Source organism: Buteo buteo, chromosome 8 (assembly GCF_964188355.1).
Source record: "Buteo buteo chromosome 8, bButBut1.hap1.1, whole genome shotgun sequence".
Taxonomy (NCBI): Eukaryota; Metazoa; Chordata; class Aves; order Accipitriformes; family Accipitridae; genus Buteo; species Buteo buteo.
The window spans coordinates 25019285-25044881 of NC_134178.1; the positions used below are offsets into that span (position 1 = coordinate 25019285).

Consider the following 25597-nt stretch of genomic DNA (forward strand, 5'->3'; position numbering starts at 1 on the left):
GGCGATTGTTATGAGAATGGGATTTCCCAAGATTACAAAATCCTTGTGGGTAGAGGGAAGATTAGAAGGGGAAATACATTTACACGTGACCACAGTTCAGGATATCAAGCCTTGAGTAAGAATTCGATCTTAATCTTGAAAACCGTGCTGTAATGTTTTTAGCTGTTATTTTATCAAAACCTTTGGGGGTAAACTGAGTTGTAAAAGTGCCATTCTGTTTCCTGTAAATCATCGTAATCTTGTACTGTAATAAAATGAAGTTTTTATATATTTTTTCAAATTGAATATTTGGCCAGTCTCAAGGGGGTTTTAATAGCTGGCAGACTGTGGGCTCCCCCAAAAGCATTGGGGTTCATTCAGGAGGTACAACTCCTATGGTCCTCACCACTGTGGGACACAGTCCGAGTGCTGAAGAGGCAGTGCCAGCATCCTCCACTGGTTTGTGTAAAGCTCTTTCGGAGCAGGTAACTCTGAATTTCAGTGTGAGAAGAAGTGTATCCTTGTGAGAAAAGCAGTTGACATAACAATATGCAGCAATGCAGGATGGGCAGTAGATGAACTTTAAGGGTCTTACATCTGCTTGTGACCGTGTACCTGAAAATCAGGGTATCCTTGAAGGATTTACCTGACAGTGGGATGTCAGTAGAAACTACAGTGTAAATAGTAACAGTAGTTAAGATTTATTAATTTCTAAGTGGCATAAGTGCCACTTGGTGAACAAAGTTCCCTTGTCATATGACAGAGAGGTGAGTCCAACAGAGGTGACTTCAACATCCTGATCAATAAATACCACAAAACTTTCTGGGCATTGATATAGTAAAGGAGTCCTTTCCTGAGACTGATTTCAGAGGCCTTTAAAACTGTTTCATGGGTCGTTATACCAACATGGGTAGAACTGTACTTTACTTACATGTGAGCTGGGCTTACTGGTTTTCAGTTCAAGAGGGAACTTAAAATTTCCTTTCTTTTCCCTATTCATGTGTAAAAGAACATGTGTGTATTTATTCACAGCTAGTGGCATTAGGTATATGTAAAGGCATATATGTAAGATTTTCTTCTAAGATCAGGTGATTGGCTCTTAGATAAGCATGGCAGATATTTTACTGGGGCTATTACCAATTTGTTTTCAGTGGTGTGGAGCTCTCCATGCTTTAACTTGTATTTGAATGCATACTCCACACTGAGTGCATGCTGAGGCTGCCTAACTGGTGGTTGCTTGAGTACACTAAGTTTTTGTTATGATAACAATCTATATTAAAAAGTAGAGAGGGGAAAGAGCCAAACTGACACTGAACCATTACTTGATCTAAGTAATATGTAATGTCAGTAGGGCTGTGCTTTTATAATAATAGTTGGACGAAGTGTCAAAGATTTGAGATGAAGACGGAATGCAAAGGAACAAGAGCTGCCTTAATGAACTTTATTGAGAACAGGGTGACAAATTTGAGAAATGGAAGCAAAAAAGTAATAAAAGGTCACTGGTTAAGCTGAGTCAATTTTCATATGAGTGGACATACTGCATCTTCTTCTCCTTGTGGCTGCATTCAAAGGGGAAAAGACCTTGAAGACTTTGAGATTTCCTGAAGGCTATCTGCTGCAGGGGCTTGTGTAGCACAGCTTTGTTGAGCTGCTTAGAATCATAAAGCCAGCTGAAGAGACTCATCACTTAAAAGTATATAATGAAACACACACACACCCCCTTAACTGTTGTGGATCGAAAGTAAAGAGACCTCGACCTTATGTTTAGAAGCACTGCGAAGGATACGCTATGCAAAAAGAAAAAACATTTCTGGGATGCATCTCCGATACTTGAGTGGTTATGGTTTGTTTTTCTTTCTCCTGCAGTGGAAATAATTGAGGGCTATATATAGGCAAACTGAGCATCCAGACGTCTCACTTGAATAATGCAGAGTTTATCTACCTCCTCACCTCACAGTGAACTCCAAGAAACTGAAGCTTGTCCTCTTATATTTACCTAGTGAATTGGTTTGTAAATAAATGAGCTTCACAAAAATAAATGTTTCTTCACCTGTTTAGTAGTTGGGGACACAGAAGGAATGAGGTTAAGTTACACACCCAAAACACCCAGCAAGCCAGTGTCTGGGTGAGATTTATGGGGCTCTAAGCTCCATCTGTCTCCCATATAAAAACTTTCACAGACCTCCTCTGGATTTAGGTTAGAGAATGACTCCTTGGAAAAAGCTCAGAAGATAATTTTGTGCAAAAGTAATCCATGGAGGTACAGTTCTAAGAATTATTTTCAAGTTCTTCCAGAAAAATCCTTCTGTCACCAGAATGACTTTTTGTTCCAAGTTTCTTTTGCCCTCCTCAGTGTGTTTAATTGCAGTTGATTGACACACTTAAAAAGACATGTGGTGGGTCTCTAATGCGATGTACCTCCAGTTACTCTGCTTCCTAAATTCCACGCGTGTAACAGTGTTGCCAGTAATATATAACATGGATTGCTTACATGTAAATGTGCTGATAGCCAAAGAGAGAGGGAAATAGATTAAAAACTAGTCCCAACCCTTAAAGACCAGAAACCACCCTACTTACTGAAGTCATTCAATAGGAGGAGTCATGAATTGCAGAAGCTTGAATACAGCTTTGCTTTCTGCTTCCTACTCTATATGTCACTTACTTCATTAGTGACATTCTATTAGTTTAGAAATCTAGCATACTGTAAGGAAACACCCAAACTGCCACTTGTCTGTGGATATTACGTATTGCTTTTCTCCATTTCCACATGCTGAAATTGTGTTTCTTCATCTGTTTGATATACTGGGTGAAATCAGGTAAGAACCATTAGCTTATTCTTTGCAATGTAGTCTCTTGGCTTTTATTCAAGCATTAAAAAATGAATATACCTTCATTTAAATTGGACAAAAGATTAAATCTTGTGAATTATGCCTAATGGAGCAGATGATTAGTAAAGAGAATTCGATCACCTTGAAACTGAGACGTAGGTTTTCATTTTAAAGTAAATAGAACAAAGCCAGATACTTTATCTCTGGCTGTACTTTGCACACTCAGGTATGTGCACTTTGTACGAAGTAAAGAGGTAATTGTGAAATAGTTTTAACATATTAACGTAAGTTTATTGTTTATTGCTGATTTGATAGGCTGACAGGTTTTCGAGTTACATGTTGTGCTTTAAATTTAGTTACAAAAAAGTCAGTGTGCACTTAAGATTTTTCCCTTTTCAACCACAGAAGAGACTTACAATGCTTACAAATGTACACAGAAAAATTAAAACTGTATATTAACTGAGTTAAACTGCATATGTAACACCCCAACACCTATCAGTATGTTCCGATTGTAAAGAAAAGTGTGTGTGAGCACTCCCACAAGTGTGCAGAAAGGGCAGCTGGGTATTCCTTCCAGTAATCAGTCAGAAATGGGAGTTTGAAAAACCTCTGCTTAATGACTCCTTGCTAAACAATTCAAAGTATTACCTCTATAAATCTTTTTATGGTTCTTATCTAATTCCACAGTAAAGACATAATAATTTCTTTTTCTGTCTATTTACTTTTCAAAGAATAACTGCTGTTGTTTCACAGCCATAAGTAAATGAGTTGTTTCCCTTTGACCTTTACCAGCTAGTAGATAGGTTTCGTCAGTTAAAATAATTTCCTTGTGACAGATTCTCACTTCCATGGACCAGACTGTGTCTCTGTTTTATGTTACTGTCATTCTACTGGCTTTAGAAGAATTAATTGTTATTTCTACCAAACAAATGATGAGAAATCAAAACATTTACATGGATATGGAGGAACAATTCAACAATATCTTAGCATGAATCTTTTATATATTAGATATGTAGGAGTGAATTATAGGGATCAGTCATTAAACTTGGATTTAAGAACAGTATTAGACAAAAATGAAAGAGTTTCATGTTGTAGCTTTGAATCTGAATAGCTGTAGTAATCAAGTGGCTGGTTTTTATTTTAGCTTTGTATATGGCATTTGTGTAATAGAGTTTGTATTCTAGTTTTATCATCATATATCATTATATGAAAACTAGAGATTAAATGTGACACATTCTATTAACATCTCAGTATCATGACACATGTATGACATTTTACCAGGTTCTTGAATATTATTTTCATTAAATTCAAAGCAACTGCAGCTGAAGAGCTCTCAGTTTCACATCAATTTTTGGATAAGTCTGAGCAATGAAATGAGTCTTCTTCCTGTATCGCTAGTTAGTTAATAACCTGTCCAGTAATCTCAGTAAAAGTTATGTAAATTATTCAGTGTCTAAATGAGGAGAACGGTGAGATTTATTTTGAAATACAAGTAATTCTAACTTTTCCCACATGTAGTAATTGTACTATTGTCATAAGGTGATGATAGGCACAAAACTTTTGTCTGGTTGATTTGAGACAGGAAGTTTCAGGCCATTTCTAACACTCTGTAACTTCAACCCTGCTCCAGTTTGCAAATATCCATTATTTTTTGTGATGTCTAGTGCAGAGGTGACTGATCTGGTCACTGTAGATACATGGTTTGGCCTAGAGGTGATTGATCTTGTTCCCTAAGTGAATTAGAGTCTTTAGTGTCTTTACCGCATCTTTACTGCACCTTAAGTGCTGTAATTCATATTGTTTAGCTTTGTTTAGATCTGCACTATAGTATCAAATATATTTTTCAGAGACCTTGCAATGCCTCCACACTTGCCCTTCACAGCTTTATAAACTGGTGAGGGCTTGCTGTCCATTTCAGATATGCAAATGTGGTGGATTTGGTTCTGCCTGCTAGCTGGGAAAAGGAGAAGAGCTAGGACTGCCTCACCTCTAACTCAAAAATTCTGAGAAATTCAGGTTACTTTTTAAATGATTTTTTAAGGAACTGAGTAGGCACTATTTCTCTTCCTACTTTTGCTTTCTAGAAGTTGACTTGTTTTACAAAGTTGTTAATGACAGAAAAATTGAGAAAGGTGCCCTCAAATATCAGACAAAAGCCTTGTGTAAAGCAGTGTAGCCCACTAGGAGTCAAGGGATGGGCCCAAATTTCTTTGGCCATAGACCAGCTAACACCATAGTGAAGGTGAAGAGGCCATACAGAATTGTGATAGGTGTTGGTGTTGTGCCCAGTATCCTGAAGTGGCTTATCCACACAATATGACCTCAGCAGCCAAAGGATACTTCTTAAAGCATTAACTTTGGATGTTGATAAGCACACAGGGGAAAAGTTAAGTCTTTTTAGGCTCTTTTGAAAATATCCATCCTCTTGTTGATCCTGACTGATCTACAGCTTAACCTTGTATAGCAGAACTGTCAGAGTACAGAAATGCTAAATACTATAGTTTTTCTTGTGCCATTATGTACACTGACCTTACAGATTCTTATTTTTTCAAACCCAGAACAGGATCTTTTGTTTCTTCTTTCTTTGCTCCTTGGTAATGGTGTCCTTATGGTTATCCAAAACTAGAGAAAGGTTCTGGGTCATCTTGTACTGTCAGGCAACTGTTTCTTATTGCTAGATCAAACAATAAGGCCTAAGGATTGGCAACTTTGACACCCTGGCCAAAAGAGGAAGAAACAACCACATTGGTCTTCCTGTTTATACAACGCACACTAGTTGTGAAAAAATTCTGAGAACCTAAATGTGATGGTTATGCAAAGTATCTTCTCAACACTGACTGCTAATTTGTACTTGTTATGGAGAAAATATATTGTTCAAGAACAACTAGGTTAATTAACAACAAGGTTAATTTTGTATTTGAAGGGTTCAGAGGAGCATAGTGATATCTGCAGAGTCATTAGTTAAACTGTTTCCTTGTTGTTCAGTGCACATTCTGGCACCTCATTGCAAAGGTCTGGAGTGAAGGAAATGGAAGTTCTTCACTTTTAGTGGAAAAATGCGGAAAGAAAATTGAAGAGGTGGTATTTCAGGTGGTCTAACTCATCAAATGACTGTCTAACATTTCCATCTTTTTCAGATGAGGAGGAAAAATGTCCTGAATTTACAGATCTTAATATAGGCAATGCTTTGTCTGGAACAGAACTCAAAGTCCAGCTACTGCTATACACAAAGGAAAATCCAAATTGTTCTGAGCGTCTCATCGAACACAATGTTACTGCATCTCAGTACCTTAATACCTCCAAGAAAATTGTCTTTGTTATTCACGGCTTCAGACCAACAGGATCTCCACCAGCATGGCTAGGTGACATAAAAGAGCTTTTACTGTCTTCAGACAATATTAATCTCATTATAGTTGATTGGAATCGTGGTGCTACAACTGTGAATTACATAACTGCTGTTGAGAACTGCAGAAAAGTTGCAGAAATACTGAAGAACTATGTTGACCAGATGCTGGTAAGGCAGAGAATTGCATCTGTTCTGAATAAGTTTAAATAGCATAGTTTGAGTGGGAGTGGGATGTATTTAAAATACGTCTGAAAAAAAGCCCAGTGAACATTATCAAATGACATTTCTTTACCAAAGTATTTACTAACTTTGTATGCAGTTATTACTGCATATCTTTAACTTCACCTGAGTTTTTATTTCCCTTTCACTGAAGTATGCCTGAGAGTGCATCTGATTTCTTTAGCCAGTTGGAAGTTTTAGGTCTTCTGGAAAGAATGAATGCACCAGTGCGGAGGTGAAGTGAGAGGTGTTCAAATGGTATGCAGCATTAAAATTTTACAAAAGCATTGCACTACTTTTTACTATTAAACTACTATAATGAAAGATTTTAAATGAAAAAGAAATCACTGACAGAGATATAAATATTTGTTCCAAAATTATATAAACTTCTTGATTCTAGAGGGAACTGCTGAAACAATTGTTGATGCCGGTGGTCTTAACTGGGCATTAGATTTATTGCTTAATCAAATGAACAAAATGTGTTATCATCTCATTTATGTCATTGTTAGATTTATCACTTGATTTTTCTTCTGTTCTCAACACTTCTTTTCCCAACCATTCTCAGAAATTTTGAATGCTGTGCAGTAAGAAAATATTCATATGGAATTTGAGTAAAAACCCCAGCATTCTGAGAAAGGCTGACGTGAAAGAAGAGAAAGCCTACCTGAGTCTGTCCTGTGGGACTAGATATAGTGATAACAATTTGTAATTATGACAGTAAATTTATTGTTATGGAATAGAAAAATAAAATAGGACTAGAAGAACAGTCTCCAATCCAAAGTATTTTGCAAATCTCTTGATGCAGATTTTTGGTTAATTTCTGGTTACAGATCTGCCTGGCAAAGCAATGACAGCAGGGCATGCTTGGGCTGATCTTGTGCGAGCCATTGAAGTGATGGTGGTGGCTTACATTGTGTCCCACAGCTATTGGTTTCATACTTGCAAGCAGTCCTGAGACCTTTGTTAATTCATTTTGAGACACATTAATATGTCAGGTCACACATATCGTCCCATCACTTTGCAGAGATTCCAACAGGTCTGCTGATACTGTTTCAGAGTTCTTTAGAAGGCTGTTTTTTTTTAAATACTGCCTACTTTGTAGAACGGGCATCTTAAGGCTTTCCTGCAGGTGTGCATTTGGCACCATTAGTCAGCAGTTCTGTGGCATAAGTCTTAGTTAGTAGTATTATGTTTTTATTTTATTTCAGTGGAAGGATAAGGCAGGGAGAGAAATTTTTTTTTCCTAGTTCATAGTTTTGGTTCATCTTTCTTGTATCTGGTAAATGTCTTCCTCTTCCCTCCCCTGCTCCCCGTCTAACTAGCATGACATTTTGGAAGAAATGTGACTCAAGCTTCTTTTTTACATTTTTCTAGTCAAAGAAATCATAATTACTACACTCTTTAACTAGTATGGAATGGCAAACTGAAAAGACCTTTGTAATTTCCATTTGTTTTTAAAGTTAGAGATATAAGTTAGATTGTAGACAAAAAGTGAAAGTTAAATCAGTCTACTGATGTCTGTTCAGTTAACCGTGTGTGTGGTTGTGACTTTGGGTTTTTTTTCTGATAGGTGGATGGAGCTTCTCTTGACTCTATGTATATGATTGGAGTTAGTCTTGGGGCTCATATAGCTGGTTTTGTTGGCCAGAAGTATAATGGCAAACTTGGCAGAATTACAGGTAAGGCTTTTAATCCCAATACACATATTCTAATATACCTTGTATTGTCATAGCTGTGAATCGCATAGATGCTAGCACTGAAATGTTGACAAATAAGAACTGATTATTTAGTAACATACACAAGGAAAAATGTATCCCTGATAGAAGTTCAGAAAATTGTGAAAATCTGCCTTCAGGACAAATTATAGCTGAAATTTCCAACCTGTTTACCTCTAGTCCCTTAAATGAAAATTGAGTGCTACATCCAAATGCCACTCAAGTTAAATGATGTGCTACCTTACGGAGCAAGTCAGGTCCCCCTGGGAAGGGAAGTTCAAAAGCTCTTGGTCAGGCCACTGGAATCAGGCACAGGGATTTCAGTTTGAGGTATCTGAATATGGTGTAGGCTTTAGTACATTGAGCTATCTTGTACAGGGAGCTTAGATCAGGTGTGCAACATGTGTATGGATACTGCAAATTTTACCTCATACTTGTTTCACCGTTAGCGTTGCTGTCTGTGGGAGTGGTGCATACAGTGAACACTGGAGTAGCCTCATGTGGGTACACTTTTCAGGACAGCAGGAAGTTTAGGATTAACTTTTAGATGCTGGTTCCTAGGGCAGAATCCAAATGCTGATTTGAGAGCACAGGCTCCAGATACTTCTTGTGGTGAAAGAGCAAAACTCACTGCACCTAGCATGTTGAGAAGGAAGCTGACTAAGCTGTCAGAAAAGGTGCTAAGGGAAGAAGAGACTGTTGGATCCTGATAGTGTTTAGGATCTAAGAGAGCAGCTGTTTTCAGGCCGAAAGGAGGCAGTTACCTCTCCTTGAGATTCATAGCTCCAAACCCTCTCTGCAGAGAACTTAAGTAATTTTTTTCCCCAAATGTAAGAGAAGCCACTAGCCAGCCTTAAGAGAGTGAGTTAGAGACTCCTCCCCTTTTCATACAGTAATCTGGAAGTCTGGGCATTTTCTATGAGTGTGATTGATAGGCTCCGGCTATATGCTTTTGGTTAAGAATACTCATTTCCTAGAGTTTGTTGGCATCACTGGTTGGGGATAGCCTTGATTGCAAAGCTAGGCTAGCAGGTCTGTGTTCTCTCTGTACAGTAACTAGGAGCTAGTAGATCCATGTAATTTCTGAACTCAGATGCTCACAGTTAAGTGAAACGTTGATATCACAGTTAATATGAAACGTTTCAATCACCTCTTATAACTACAAATACAGGTGAATAAAGGCAAAGACTGAGTAGTCCAAATACACGATGCTCATAATCTCTTATGTAACTGCTTTGGTACTTTTCTTTCAAAGAATTTGAGCCAGTGGCCCAAACTGATATTGAAAAAATGAGATTTAAAAAAAAAGAAAAAGATATTGTCTTCTTCACTGTTTGGAGGTTTCGGAAGTATAAAACTAATTAGTGGACTAAACCAACTACCTTTGTCACCTGGGGTACTATGAATGTGAATTCCTGGCATTCCATGATTCTCTGTGGTAGTTTGGGTCATGGTTATCTTGATCTTGAGAGACAACCTTCCTAGACTAGTTCTTAAAGCACATTTGCCAGTTAAATCATAATACAAATTTAGATAATCTAAGATCATACACTGTCCCTGTCTATCAGTCAGTGAGAATGTAATTAGGAGTCATTTAAGTGTAGGAATATGTTTTGCCTTGACAGTTGTATTTTCTGTCTTTGCTGCTTTTTCTTTTCCCCTCTTTGTGCTTTTGTTGTCAAGAAAATAGGAGCAAAGCAAACCTCAGCTAACAATTTCACTTCCCTGTGAAGGACAGAAATTACCATCTTAAAAATCATCAGGCTTCAGGGCTGCACAACAATAATTCCCTATCCCTAAAATGAATGAGAATATGCAGCATTTATACTTCAAATACTTTGCCACCCAAATCCCCTCCTCCTTGATATAAAGTGCTTTTTGTGGATCTCAGTTGGAATCTCTTTTGTATTAGTTGAGTTTTGATTTAAGTATAAGATTTCCAAACCTCATTCAGGTGAACATGTGGTCAAAAACTAGTATTTCACTTAGTTGTATGTAACAATTGTTTTTTTATAAGTTAATTTCCACACCAACTGATAAAATGACTGAGGCATGTTTGAAATTGTCTCCATCCAAGATATCTTCATCTTGTTTTTCTGGTGGTGAGAGTAGTTATATTGTGCATTTCATTATTTTTTTAAGTACATAATAGGTATGGTATTTTCTGGGAAAAAGGATAAAATTAATTCTCCTAATTTGATCCTGATCCCTAATGCTGTTGGTTTATAATTCATCTGGAGAACTGGGAGATGAACACAACTAATTAGGGAGAAAGAGAAATTCAAAGATTTAGGTTGATCAGTCTTGTGATAGGAACCCTTGCTTTGCTTAGCAAGTTGAAGAATGGAAACCTGAGAAGAATAGTGCTGGTTTTTATTATTATCACAGGAAAATGAAGAGTCATTGATGAATAATGCTCAAATGTCAGTCTTGTATATATCTGTAGAAACAGACCCCAGGATTTGTAATTATGGTGTTATTTTCATTTAGGTCTGGATCCAGCGGGCCCTTCATTCACTCGAGAACCACCAGAAGGAAGACTGGATCATACTGATGCACAATTTGTTGATGTAATCCATTCAGACACTGATGGTAATGACATAGCCTTAACTTTCCTATTTCAACTTGAGGAAAGGCAGGAAAGCAAAAGAGAAGGAATAGGCTATTTCAGTAACAACCAAGCAGTACTGCAGAAGTATATTTTGTGTTATCAGGTAGATTCCTGTGCTTTCTAACAATGTCTATACTTTTTAAATCATACTGTATGTCATTATGCCTATTCATCAAGAAATTGAAACTCAACTTTGCTAATGACTTAAGCAATGATGGGCTGTTTTGTTCAGTTGTGATGGGTTGACCCTGGGAAAATGCCAGGTGCCCACCAGAGCCGTTCTATCACTCCCCCATCCTCAACTGGACAGGGGAGAGAAAAATATAACAAAAAGCTTGCGGGTCAAGATAAGGACAGGAGAGATCATTCACTAATTACCGTCACGGGCAAAACAGACTCAGCTTAGGGAAAATTAGCTCAATTTATTACAAATCAGCCAGAGTAAGGTAATGAGAAATAAAACGAAATCTCAGAACACCTTCCCACCACCCCTCCCTTCTTCCCGGGCACAACTTCACTCCCGGATTTCTCCACCAAGCCCCCCCAGCGGCACAAGGGGGACAGGGATGGGGTTTACGGTCATCACACGTTATTTTCTGCCGCTTCACCTCCTCAGGGTGAGGGCTGATCACACTCTCCCCCTGCTCCAACGTGGGGTCCCACCCACGGGGTCAGTCCTCCACGAACTTCTCCAACGTGGGCCATTCCCACGGGCTGCAGCTCTTCACGAACTGCTCCAGCATGGGTCCTTTCCATGGTGTGCAGTCCTTCAGGAGCACACTGCTCCAGCGTGGGTCCCCCACGGGGTCACAAGTCCTGCCAGAAAACCTGCTCCACGGGCTCCTCTCTCCGCAGATCCGCAGGTCCTGCCAGGAACCTGCTCCAGCGCGGGGTTCCCATGGGGTCACAGCCTCCTTCAGGAACCCACCTGCTCCGGCGTGGGGTCCTCCACGGGCTGCAGGTGGAGATCTGCTCCACCGTGGACCTCCCTGGACTGCAGGGGGACAGCCTGCCTCACCATGGTCTTCACCACGGGCTGCAGGGGAATCTTCGCTCCGGCGCCTGGAGCATCTCCTCCCCCTCCTTCTTCACTGACCTTGGTGTCTGCAGGCTTGTTTCTCTTACATGTTCTCACTCCTCTCTCCCGCGGCTGTTTCTCACCCTCCCAACTTTTTTTTCCTTCTTAAAAATGTTATCACAGAGGCGTTACCACTATCACTGATTGGCTCGGCCTTGGCTGGCGGCAGGTCCGTCTCAGAGCCGGCTGGTATGGGCTCGCTCCCTCTTGAACACAGGGGAAGCTTCCAGCAGCTTCTTACAGAAGCTACCCCTGTAACCCCCCCCGCTACCAAAACCTTGCCACATAAAACCAATACATCAGTTCAAACATGAGTAGCTATGTTATTGAGCAAGTGAAGTTTCATGACTGAACCTGAAAATATTGAAATAACTTTTATGTCTAACAGCTAACTGAAGGCATATGTAGATAACTGTATAATCCTGAGTCCATTTAATATCATGCAAAAGTAGCGATTACATCACTGTCATTTATGTCTTGTTTGTTATAGTGTATTCCTTCTGAATACGAAAAAAACAAGTCTGCACATTCCTATTGCATTAATTTATGATACTGCTATTTCCAAAATAGTTTAGCATTAACATTCTTTTGCTGTGTTAGTGTGTATGAACATAGAGGTTGTAAGCACTAGATTATCACTGAATTAGTTCCTCCTGAGGCAGCCTGTCTCAGCTGTATCATGATAGTACACTACAGATCCACTGCTTAAAATTCTAAATCACGTTACTGTAAGGTTAAAATGAAGTACATTACAAAGTCTGCTTCTGGTTTAATTTTTTTCTCAAAACCTTGAGTAAACCTTTCAAACCTACCACATGTGTGCCATTATTTGTGTAGTTTCCCATCAGTTTAATAATATTAAAAGTTAAGGATTTTACTATACAATTTTATACGTGAAGCTGTAAAATACCAATTTTTGTAATGTTCCAATTATGTAAATGAAGATAATGTGTGGTAAGAAGAAAGGTAGGTCAGATTGAGCTAAATCTTACCCGGGGTCTTTTATAGGACAGATACAGATTTTTCTACCTTGATATACTACTTATATTAGTGCAGCTCAGAATCCAATGTCACATGCAAAAAATGGAAAATCTTACTCTAATGAAAATTACATTGAGAAAGAATTTTGATTGCTGGAGACAACATGAATTTCCTAAATTTCTTTGTGCAAATAATGTCTCTGCTACAATACTGAATAGTTGCTTCTGTTCTTTCCTTTTTATTTTGTGGCAGTAGGAATCTTACAAAAATTTGTATACATTTATGTACAGCATTTTACATGTGTATAATTTTCATAAAAAGAAAAAAAGCCATGGATTTTAACTCATAACATGACTTCCCTTTACAGAACAGAAGAACAGTATAATTGCAAAAATTTTCTTTAAGTCCTCCATGTTATTTTGTAATGTATGTAATGATAAAAAATTGACTGCATAATTTTGTTTATGGTTTATTGATTCATAATTTTTTTTACTTTAGCACTAGGTTTCAAGAAGCCTTTAGGAACTATTGATTTCTATCCAAATGGAGGAATGGATCAGCCTGGTTGTCCACAAACAGTATTCAGTGGTAAATAAAAACGTGTTCAATTAAAGAGAAAAGAGATTGAGATCAAATCAAAAAAGGTTAAACTGAATTCAATGGACACTGCATATATTCAGTAATATGGGAGCTGAGGGCATTGTATTCTTTCTTGTCCATCCCCACTCGGTAAATGAGAAATAACAAAGACATTTGACATCTTTTTTTTAAATAAAGATCTTCCTGTATGCATACATATTCCACCATATTATTATAATTGGAATGATGGAATTATTAAGTTAAACATAAAATCTGCATATGGTGATCATTATTCTTCTGTGTTTATATATGTCTAGGCATGGGGGAAGGTGTTTGTGTCCAAGTGGTTTGGACAGGATCACTTGCACATGACATGGAAGGCAAGGCTTTCAAGTCTTCACTGTGTCTTAGGTTGCTCCTGGTTGGCAATGATGAACTAGGTTTTTGACAGGTCTTTCAGGCTCTAGGATGAAAAAAATTTTACAACATGTTCTTTTGCTGCAGAATTTTGCTTATTTCAACCTCTATAAATCTTAGGCAAGGTTGCTGCCCTTTTTTTTTTGTTTACTCTTTTTGGATGTGTTTATGTCTATCTATGTTTCTATTACTAATCTGCACAGTGCTGCTATAATTCAGAGCTGGTGCAAAAGCATAGAACTTCCATGTGTGTGCCTGTGAGTACGGGAGAATCCCTTAAGACTCAGGATCATCTTCATCTGTACAATTCTCACAGTTTGTTTTGCTAGGAAAGGAGGGAATTTACTACCCAGAAAAACTCAAAAGAAGAAACTCTGAAGTATTCCTCACATCAATTTTTCTGCCAAAACATTCTGCACTGGATGCAACAAGGCAAATTTTAACTCAGACTCATGCTTTATAACAAAAAATTCTGTAAATTTGATAGGACTTAGTAGACTATTTCTTGCATATAAAACCCTGTAGACTTTTCTCTGTACCTGTAATATTCAAAATAGTCTTCCATTGCTCCTTTTTGTGTGTGTGCATCCATTTTTTACACTTAGTGGTCAACTAACCAGAGAATAAAAGCATGGCTAGCTAAGAATGACTCAGGTAAATGGGATTACTTTGATAACACCTTCTCTTTCATCAAGAAAAATGATTACATGTTCTTTGTATATTTTGGTTTTTTCTTTCCTGAAGGTCTTCAGTATTTTAAGTGTGACCATCAAAGATCTGTCTTCCTCTTCTTATCATCTTTGAAAAGAAGGTGCAACATAATAACATACCCTTGCGACTCTTACTTGGATTACAAAAGAGGAAAATGTGTTGATTGTGAAGCTTTCCAGCCAATGTCCTGTCCAGTACTGGGTAAGCATTACGGTATCTGCTCTGGGGTGGGTGAGATTTTCTGGGAAATCCAGACTAACTCTTCCTATGGCTACTCCAGAGATCTGTAGTATCATGTTAAGGGATCTGTAGAGATTGATCACATGCAGAGCTGCATACTGTTTAAAGTATTTTTAAGTTTATGGCTTTGTTTGCTTTATTGTTATCTGTTAGACACAGGTGCTGAATGTTCCTAATCTTTGATTATTATGCTTTCCAGTCTGAAACAGATTCTCAGTGTATTTCCTTTCTACAGAGAAACTGCTTCTACTTAGTTCATCACTTTAGGCTTTCACAGTGTGTTGTCATCCCTAGAGTACCTGTGGTTTTTGTTTAAGAGGAATAATGTTTATAGCAACATCATGGTTTCTCTGGGTCTTCTTTTGGAATCAAGCTTTTATCTGGAAAGGGGTTTAGTTGTTTGGGGTTTTATTGCTTTTAGAGAGGATCTGGGGACAGTTTGAAAAGAGCTACAATAGTGTGAGCATTTCCTAGTTGATAGGGTTTTCTTAAGAATGAAATTTTAAGAATATTTAATTAGAAGTTAACTTTCAATTTGTACCTTGTCTTTTTTATATCCTTATATTAGGATGTACACCCTACATTAGTTAGATCAGGTTTGAAGAAAAAGCATAGATAGACAGATCTCTATGCTATTTTATAACAAAACGCAACAATAACGGGACCTTTTATTAGGGCAGAAAGACTCCAGGACTTCCCCAGCATGGTTAGTAGCCATATCTGATGTACTTACACAGAATGCCCAAGCTAGAGGTGGAGAAATATTTGAAAGTCAGCTTCCACCCTTTTTTAAAATTTTTTTGATAACCATAAAGCCTATGAGGAAATGGCAGGCAGCTGAATCTGGGAACTGAGAGAATAAGCAGCATCCTTCTAGTGCAAGCTTTCCTGCTTACTGCTTTGCGGTGGCAGCTCTGCAGCCTGGAACTAGTCTCCTTGTCCAGTCTAGCTAAAGAAATCAAGAGGGAAAGAATAGGATCAGCCATTTTAGGAACAAGGACTGTTAAGCCCCAGAGACAATAAGCATAGAATTATATTAACCAAAAGTTCTTTCTACATTACATCCATAAGCTTAGGAGGTTTACAGAGTACCTAACGTTTTATTAAATAATATAGACAGTTATAGACTAGAGGGTTTAAAAATATTTACTTTAATGATTCAAAAAAGAATGGAATAAATTTTACCTAATGTGAAGCTGTTCTGTAACTGTTCTCTGCAAATACGTGGGCTACTTTTGCGGGTTAGTTTTTATTACCTCTGCAGTAGTTTATAGGCGCTAATTTTTGGAGTAGTACTCTAGACTAAATAGATTCCGACTATTACATTATGACAATTTTAGTGATACTACTATATTAGAAGAATGAAATACTTGCATACCTCATTCTATTATACTCAGGGGATTTCTGCATTTTCCAAGTCAATTAACTTTCTCAGAGAATATTTAAGAAAAATTAAAGCCAAATCTGTCACTTTGAGTTTCTTTTCTGTAGTTTTTATGTGTATCATGATTTTGCTAAATGTCTGAAATAAAATATTTAAACTTTGGATTTCAGGTTATTATGCTGATAGATGGAAAACACTGTTAATCCCAAAGAGTTTACCAACGAAAGCTTATTTTGATACCTCAGACCAAGACCCATTCTGCAGTGAGTGACTGAATACATACATAATAAACTATGTTAGCTGATCTGGAGTGAAAGCATGTTAAAAGTAGAAAGTTATTGTTAGCTGCTGTGTAAAATGGTGTAATAAACCATAAGCTAAGTGGAGGAAGAAGAAAGCTTGTTGCAGAAAAGTAAGCAATACATGAACTGAAAAAAGAAATGTGACTTATGGGATGGACTGCCAAGATGACAAGGAGGCCATAAAATGAGAATCTAGTGACAGGGAAAAAGCTAGACTGAGAGAACCTGCTTAGATGGGACCATTGCTGCCATTTTCAGAGAGCAAAAATGGGAAACGAGACCGCCCTGGGTGGGGGACAGAAAAAGAGACACCTCTGTGTTCCACCCCAGGAGGAAGGCACCCCACAGTCAAATAAAGCTACTCCAGCTTTTAGAGTCTATGTCTCTCTAGGAGTAAAACAGTAGAGGGAAAACATAGCTGACTGTTTCAGGGTTATATTCCATGGGAATGAATTCTCATGACAAGGCATAGGCCATATCTACCTATCCATGTAGAGGGCCAGTTTAAATTCTCCTCCAATTTGTTTTTATTAACAGACTTTACTGTCATAAGCAAATGTTAGTGCACTCTTCTAATTGGTTATGTTTAAGGTTCTTTGATTTGGGGTATGGGGATAGACTTACAGGGAATTCAAGTTTTCCAATTAGTTTTTTCCATCATCTTGGCAAGTTTTGTGACCAGGGACTGAATATCTCTTTTTATAGTGGTAATCATGCTTACTTACATCACTGTTTCTTCCAAAGGGCCAAGCAGAGGCTAACAAAGATGTGATGGATGGATTTTACATAACTTAACTCCTATTCCCAGTGGTCTTTCAGCTCAATGCAAATCTGCTACCTCTGTTCTCACCTGCTCCTGTCTGCTTGTACTTTGCTCTTCCATGCTCTCTCAAGACTGCACAGGCCGCTAGCTCTTGTCTCCTCATTCATTCTTCCAGCAGAAAAATATGGCTTTGCTTTTACTCTTACACACATTAAAAACTGGGCATTCATCAAAAATCCAGCCAGGCAGAATCCTGATGATGGAAAGAGTACATTGCAGAAGGAAAAGATGATGTATAGTATTCTGGGATGGGGGTGGTAGAAGAGAGAAAAGGGGGAGAAATATTACCAAACATAGGAGGAGACACATGGAGAGGAATAAGAAACATTGTAATGACAGCACAAATTTAAGGGAAAATATGCAAAGTCAAGAAGAAAAATGAGTCTACTAGACCAGTCTGAAAAAGAGGGTATTTATTAACTAAAGCCTTATTTTAATTCTTAGATATTTGAAAACAAGACAAAATAGAAATACACAAGAGGTCTTAAAACTAAGTGAGACTGTAAACCTGAGCAGGACAAGTTTTTTTTATACAAGGGTGTCACATCCCAATTTCTCAGGATGATGACTCAGGTTTACTGATTCCCGGGTCAGGATTAAGGTGAAATAACACCAGGGATCCTTTAACTCACAAAACTAAGTTTTTATTTGCTCACCACCAAAATTAGTATGCTCACAACAAAAATTGGCATGAAACTATGCCAGTAAACTGTGTAACATGTGCTAACTATGCATCACCAAACATATACTACAGGCCTTGCTTATTTGGGAATCAGTTCAGGGCGGACAATAAGGAGAGCCCTCCCGTTGAGTCATGAGGTTCAGAGCGCACCCCCTTGCTTTCTACACTCCTTCTCAGAGAAGAGCCCAGGTGCGGCTGGATCCGCTCCTAGTCCCAGACTTGGTCAACGGTTTATGTCTAAAGGGATGAGGTGTAGGGATTACAGAAAAGGAAAAGGGAGGGGAGAGAGAAGAAGAGAAGAGAAGAGAAGAGAAGAGAAGAGAAGAGAAGAGAAGAGAAGAGAAGAGAAGAGAGAAGAGAGAAGAGAGAAGAGAAGAGAGAAGAGAGAAGAGAGAAGAGAAGAGAAGAGAAGAGAAGAGAAGAGAAGAGAAGAGAAGAGAAGAGAAGAGAAGAGAAGAGAAGAGAGAAGAGGAGAGAAAGAGATTTCACTGTCCTGGGTGTCCGGTTCCGGTGGGCTCACACACCTGGGGCTTCAGTTTGTGTCCTTTTAGGAGCTGTGCACCCTTCTGCACACCCCCTCTCCCTCCTGTTGCTGATGGGCTTCTCTTCACCTGGGGTTCCTTGCTAGGCAGAGTTCTTTGTTATGCAGAGTTAGTCCTTAAGCAGAACTTGCCCCACCACAATGTTTGAGACATTAACTCTTTCAGTGTCTCACAGAGGTGAGGCTTGGTCTTTTAGGAGAGAATGTTAAAAAGCAACATGCCAAAGAAAAGATTGATTTGGCTTCCTTACTTTGGGAGTAGTTAAACTGTGTTTCCTCTGGGTAGCCATAGCGTGGTTACAGTATTGGTGATGGTTACAGAAGTGCAGTAAAAGGCCATGTCAGGGTTTCTGAGGGCACAGCGGAGCAGGTCTTCTCCATGCCAGTGCGCGGAGGGTGCCAGTCCCAGGTACCCAGCCGGTTTTCCTGAGGCCGTGGATCCCCAGGGGAGGGGGAGAAGCGGCTGGAGCATGGGAAAGCAGTCAGACCCCTCTCCTCTTCCTCAGTCTTCCCCATGCAGTTTTTCTAAGTATCCTGTCCTGGTTTTGGCTGGAATAAAGTTAATTTTCGTGTTCATAGCTGGTATAGTGCTGTGTTTTGGATTTTTGGATAAGAATGTTGATAACACACTGATGGTTTAATTGTTGCTAAGCAGTGTTTATACTAATTCAAGGACTTTTCAGCTTTTCATACTGCCCTGCCAGTGGAGGCTGGGAGTGCACAAGAAACTGGGATGGGAGACAGCCAGGACAGCTAACCCAAATGAGCCAAAGGGGTATTCCATACCATACTACGTCATGCCCAGTATGTAAACTGGGGGACCTGCCCTGGGAGCACCATGGCTCAGGGTTTGGCTAGGCATCAGTTCAGCGGGTGGTGAGCAATTGTATTGTGCATCACTTGCTTTGTATATTCTATTATTATTCCCTTCCTTTTCTGTCCTATTAAACGGTCTTTATCTCAGCCCACAACTTTCACTTTTTTTTCCCAATTCTCTCCCCATCCCACTGAGGGAGGGGAGTGAGTGAGAAGCTGCTTAATTACCGGCTGAGGTTAAACCACATCATAGCTACACAGAGCTTTTGGCAGGTTGACTTCTCTGAGGGAAGGGTGCCTGGAGGACCTGTACTGCTGCACCAGCTCAGGCTGGGCAAGCAAGGCATGGGAATAATATCTCTCTTCAGTTCTTACCACCTGATTAATCTGGTCACTTAGCTAACCGCCCACTTTGCCTATACATAGAGCTTGTGCCAGTGTTGTTCTTCCTCTCTCCCTGCCAAAGTACCTCAGCTGTTTTCTGGACATGTCAGTTCTGTGGGTAATGTGATAGTGTTGTTACACTAATAGCTCAAATATCCCCTCCTTGCAAAGCTTGCCAAAACCGGGAAGTGCTAGTTAGGGCTCGATTTTTCTTTTGTTCCTTAGGCAAGTCAAACTCTTCATGTTAATTCTGATGGTAGCTTTCTGATGCAAATCCTTTTCATGTAAGAACTGGAGAAAATGATACACTAATTACACAGAACTCCAAATAACCATTTGGTAGAAGCTAGTTTTTGTCAATAGCCTTGTTCTTCTGCTTTGAGCTGGTAACTTAAAAGAGTCACTACTCCTATCATCAATCAGTGAAAACTTTAAACAGGTGATAATAACAACAGTATCCTGTTGAGGTTATTCTTTGAATATTATTATTTCCAATTTCTTTTTACAGTGTATAACTACTTACTGGATATTATTACCTGGAATAAAAGCATTAGGAGAGGTTTCATTAAAATTAAAATAACAGACTATGCTGGAAACACAGTAGAATCGGAGATGAATAGGTATGTTGTACTTTGTGTCTAAATCTTTTTTATCAGTTTGTAGGACTAATTTTATGAGTTTCCTAAACCTTTTAACTTGTTAACTTGTAAGTCGAAAAAGTGTCGTGAGGTTGTTAAGGCTTGGCCACAGCTCCTTTTCCTGTTTATGGCTCAGCATCAGAGGCAATGCTCTTCACACCAAAATGATCCTCTATGCATTTATGAACTAGCCCAGGTCCCTGCATGGTACTGGTTTGAAACTAGTTCTAGATGTCCTTGTTCTGAATGTTCACAGTTGATACATCTTACAAGATTTCTGACCTTAATGATAATGCTTAGCAATAATAAATATTACTCAGCTAACAAAACTCTGACTAGAAATAATGTTTTTCTTTAGTGACGCTTCGACATTTCAGCAATATAAAAGAGTGAAAATACTAACTGGATTTTACCAAGACCTTGACAAAATATCAAAAATTTCCTTGACCTTTTCTACGAAGACTTTAATAGGCCCAAAACACAAGCTTAGGATTCTCCAGATGAGGCTGAAATCACTTAGTAATCCAGAAAGGTAAGTGTCATGTATCAAATTTGTGTATCAACTGAACTGCTCAGGATGTTTCCTCAGAAATATGTATTTCCCTCTATTGGCTTTTTTAATAGCATATTCCTAAATGCATGAATATCCTTCTCATCCTACCTAGGACAAAATTTATCAAGTGGAACAGCTGCTCTGTACATTAACATTTAGTGCACAGCACCCTTGTACATGTAGACGTCATGCATGCTGATTGTTACAGCAGGCTGCTGCTGCTCTCTGGTCACAATGGGTTTTCAAGGACCACTTACATACACCAGCCTGACTTACACCTCCATGGTTAAATTCCTTTGCAGAAGATAAATTTTGTTAAGCACTTTTCTGATCTTAATCATGTTTCCGTATACAGCTTTTCACATGCAGATATGAAATGGAGCACTTCAGCTACTTGTGTGACTGTAATAGGTTTTTGGTCTTGTTGCTGAAGGTAAAGACCTTCCAAGACCAAAACACAGCATATATGCTTGCCTACACTTAAAATGAAATCATCCGCTTTTTTGGATAATTAAGTGTCATTACTAAGCTTTTATTAATTATTTCTGGTTTTAAATACTTCAGCACTATTGCCATATGTTCATTTTTTTTTTAGATCTCCAGAATTACCTGTAAAATAGCACTAGCAAATAATTTTATATTTGCATCTTGTGAAAATAACATATTACATGGAGTAGGTAAGAAATAGCCAGGAATAGCAAGAGTACTTTAGAGTTGTTATGCTTATTTGCTTCACATGAATGGCAGATTCAACAAAGTCAGAATTTAAAACTAAACCTAATAATGGTTATCAAATACGTAATGAGTGGGAATAATATTACAATACGAGTAAGTCTTAAGTCAGTATGTTTCATTAACTTGAGAAATAACAATTAAGACTTTCTGATTTGGTATATGATAGTAGTCTAGTAGGAATTGGATATGATACTTTGTAAAAATTATGAAACATTGTTAATCTACAATTTCATATTTACTGGGAAAGAGGAGGAGATAGGTGGGAGAGAACTTAGGAAGAAACAGAACACTCAGTAATTAAAATAGTACCCCAGAACATATATGCATTAGACTTTATTAACTTGTTGAAGGCCGTAAGTCTCAAGCTCTCAGGTGAACAGGCATGATTTTATTTAAAAGCATTTGGTGCTGAGAGATAGTCGAAGCTCTAAATTATATTGCAATTTTTTTCCCAACTCAGTGGTGATAAATCAGAAGATACATTTCATGCAAGACTACCATTATTCAGGACTTTTTCAAATAATGATCTAGCAAATAAGGAAGTTTTTTGGTTTTGAGTTTTTATTCCTGTTACTCTGACTCTTGTTAATTTTACAGTAAGATGCACTTGATTTGCTTTAACATAGGATCCACTAAAGTCCTTCGTACAGAGCCTCATCAGATGGCATCATATAGGCACATTAGATACTTTTAGATAGCAATGGAAAATAGTGTATTGAATCAGCATGTGAAGGTAAATTAAATGCAGATGTTACAACACTACTGGTTGGTATAATTACATAATTGCTTATTGTAATTATAACTACCTATATTTACTTTATTTAGTTACATATAATTACAACAATTACTTGAATACAGGATAATCAACTAGAAACTACATTAAAATATTTAAATTATTCATATAACAAAGTAGTAGGTACAAACCAGGGGACAGGTGCAGAGATAAAAGACAATAGGAGTCTCAGCCTCCCCAGATCTGGGTTAATAGCAGACATTGGGAGTTTGGGCAATGTCACTGACAATTGTCTACTGGGCTGGTCCATTATTCACACAGAGAGTGTGTGAATGCTAAAAGGTACATATAATTGTCAGACTCGTCTTCTGGTCTCTGAGATAAATAATTTCTGCTCACCTATAAAACCAGAAAGTTTTCCTGAGTTGTGTGTAGCTGTGTGTTGGTTCTCCCAAAAAAGCTTTCGAACCTGTCAGTCAATTCAAACTCAATTGATGGAGAAGGTCAATGTCTCAAAGATTCTTAGCCCAGCCACCTTTGTTATTTTAACAAAAACAAGAGTAACAAAAGAGAAGACCTTATTAATACTTTTACTGAACAAGAGAGTGTGGCACGCCCTTCCTATTTAGTAGACAGCAGAGAAGCCACACAGGGTGTGGGATTATGAAAGCTTACCTAACAGAAAAAATTATTTGTGTTTTGCTCCTTGTTGGTGAACTGGAGAACCTGCTCTTCACTCAGTGCTACTTTCCCGTAAGACATTCCTGGTACTCAATAATCACAAGGTTAGATGGATTGCACTTCAAATGAGGCACAGTATGTTGGAAACCATATGTTTTTATTTCTAGTACTCATCAGTGACAAATTCTGTTCGAGAACTGGCTACACTAACATGTTTTGCTGCTGTGTTGCAAATGCACTAAAATGCAGCATCGTATTGTTACATGACATACTGAAAGTCAGCTCAGGAAATGGATGCATATAATAATCTTACATTGTTCTAGTTGGAATTTGTCCTGTGAATTCTTTCACAGTCTTTTATAAGGACTTTTAAAGTCTTTTAAGATGGCAATTTGTGTGCTTTTATGTCTTTTTTCTCCCTCTACAAAAATAATACAACGGTAAACCATTACATTTAAAGCAAAACAAATTGTGGATGAAGGACTGGATGAAATTTTATGCTTTGTGTTATAGAGAGTACCAGAAATTGTTTTGATCTTCTTAGCCATAAAATCTACTGTCTTAGCTTTGTGGGGACCTGAAAAGCCCTCAGATTCTTATATAGAAAGCCAACACTCCTTTCACATACATAGAGGTGGAGCCTTGAGTGGTTCGAAATCTCACACTTATGGGCAACAACAGAAGTGCCTGGTGGGATGTTCTTTCTCAGACTTTGTCCTTCAGCTGTTTCGCTGTACACTACATCCCAGTCCAAGGTGGATTGCTTTGTATAGCCACATCTGTGAGTTCAGAGCAATATAGAAGATAATTTTAAATAAAATAAGTATCACAGCTTGTATGGCCTTAGAGGTGCCATCAGTGGGGATGCTAGTCATTTGCCTGTTCAAACCAGCTCTCATCATCTGTCTATAGCAGTGCATGAAGAGCAGAGCTATGACCTGTCTCTGCCCTAAAAAGCAGAGCATCTGTTGACCTCAAAAAGTAAGATTTTGTGTGTGAGACTCGGTTTGTGACCTCTGTATGTGTTCATGTAGTATTATGTAGTTCTGAGTTTTCTAGGTGTTTAGATGAGAAATTAATCTCTTGCATGAAACTTTCTTATATATTCTGTCATTGCAACTGAAAGAGTTAGAAGATATTATGATGTGGTTTTCTACTTTCCTCTGCGGAATGAAAGGAGAGAAACTTTCATACCTAGGGAACTCAAAATAAACTATTCAGGCCCAGTGTTAACAGGGATTGGTTTGTTCTTGGGCCATTGTTCTAAAGAATTAATTTAAATGCACATTAATAGCTTTAATGGTTGAAGTATTTCCTCTCCATATTTCAGATAAATGCGATACATTTCTTACTCATGCCACTTTGCACCATCGAGCTGGTATCCTGGTTGTTTTTTTTCACAGTCTGGCAAAACAACTCTAGTGATCCATAAAAATAAGGCTTAAACTTTGACAAGAAGGCATTTCTTCTTGTCCTGAGTACTGGCTGTGAGAGGTGGTAAATACTGGAGGTTTAATAATTTGAATACTTAAATATTTTTCTATTGATGTTAACTTTTTCTGTTGTGCACATTTTTTCCTTTTCTACTTTTGTAGGCTGCAGCTGTGCAGATATGATTTTGTACTGATGGAGAACACTGAACTGACCTTCAAACCTATCCCTTGCCCAGAGAGGGGTACACAAAGAGAGAGCGTCTAACTTAATTTCTCTTACAGCAGTGACATTTTGATTCTCCCGCAGGATAAAAACTGCAATGAGAAAGGAAATGAGATAAACTAGATTTATTTTCAAGAGTCTGCCTGGTAATATGGATTACTTGCTCTGAGTGCCTTAGGGTGAAATTAATTGAAAAGTTCAGATATCTGTGGATGTGGGAAATTTGAATAAAGTAAATGTATCATGGTGGAGAACATAAAATGGTCTATTCATTATTATTTGTTAGCAGTGAGGCAACTACTGAATTAAATATTAATTATCTGCATAATCCTGGCACATTATTTGTGAAGTCATACATATATTTATCTATTATTTGTAATGGCTTTTACATGGAAACATAATTATCTGTCTACTAAGTGAATTTAATACACTATACATGTGATCTACAGATCTAATACACAACAGTTGCAGTGCTGTGTTCATTGGATAAATGAATTCACATTTTTCTCATTTTATAATGTCTCAGTCTGAGAACTAGAACAACAAGATTTGTGAGCACTTGTGTAAATTTGCTATTTAAATCAATTATCTTTATAGTCATCGTAGATGAATATTTTTGCAACCATTCAGACTTTTTTGTATTGAAGCTATGGTAGGAACAGGGCAGCCATGTTTCAGATATGAAGTAATTCTAAAGAGAATAACTTAAAGATGAAATAAATGCATTTTCATACTGTTTCTCTTTGGGCTTCTTGGAATTAGAGCTGCTGCTCAGGTTGAGATTGATGACAGCTTTTCACCTATTGGAATGTGAACAGGAATAAGCCCTGCATAAAGATTTCCTCCTCCAGTTCAGAAAATGGTTTTCCAATGCCAGATTGCCTTTCCTGATGATACTGATTGAAGAACAGATGTGTATTTTTCTTCTTTAAGGTTGTTTTATGTATTTAACCCCGGTTGCTCCT

At 38.1% G+C, this 25597-nt stretch overlaps 1 protein-coding gene across 2 annotated transcripts; it reads left to right on the forward strand.

The window, feature by feature from the left end:
• Positions 1–2655: 2655 nt before the first annotated feature.
• On the forward strand, positions 2656–24846 carry LIPI (lipase I). Of its 2 annotated transcripts, XM_075034733.1 has the most exons (10): positions 2656–2795; positions 5945–6321; positions 7943–8051; positions 10578–10679; positions 13256–13345; positions 14498–14665; positions 16259–16351; positions 20145–20256; positions 20633–20806; positions 24572–24846. In XM_075034733.1, the coding sequence occupies exons 1-10, from the start codon at positions 2747–2749 to the stop codon at positions 24672–24674; spliced, it is 1377 nt and encodes a 458-aa protein (XP_074890834.1). In that variant the 5' UTR covers positions 2656–2746; the 3' UTR covers positions 24675–24846. The 2 variants fall into 2 exon arrangements, with proteins under 2 accessions (XP_074890834.1, XP_074890835.1); XM_075034734.1 differs by lacking the exon at positions 13256–13345.
• The last annotated feature ends 751 nt before the right edge of the window (positions 24847–25597 follow it).

What these genes read in the sequence shown, in the direction of transcription:
- LIPI (XM_075034733.1), top strand. Translation starts at nt 2,747, where the DNA reads ATGCTGAAATTGTGTTTCTTCATCTGTTTGATATACTGGGTGAAATCA. An exon ending in GATATACTGGGTGAAATCAG is followed by an intron (nt 2,796 to 5,944) that starts GTAAGAACCATT and finishes CATCTTTTTCAG; the next exon opens with ATGAGGAGGAAAAATGTCCT. An exon ending in AGACCAAGACCCATTCTGCA is followed by an intron (nt 16,352 to 20,144) that starts GTGAGTGACTGA and finishes TTCTTTTTACAG; the next exon opens with TGTATAACTACTTACTGGAT.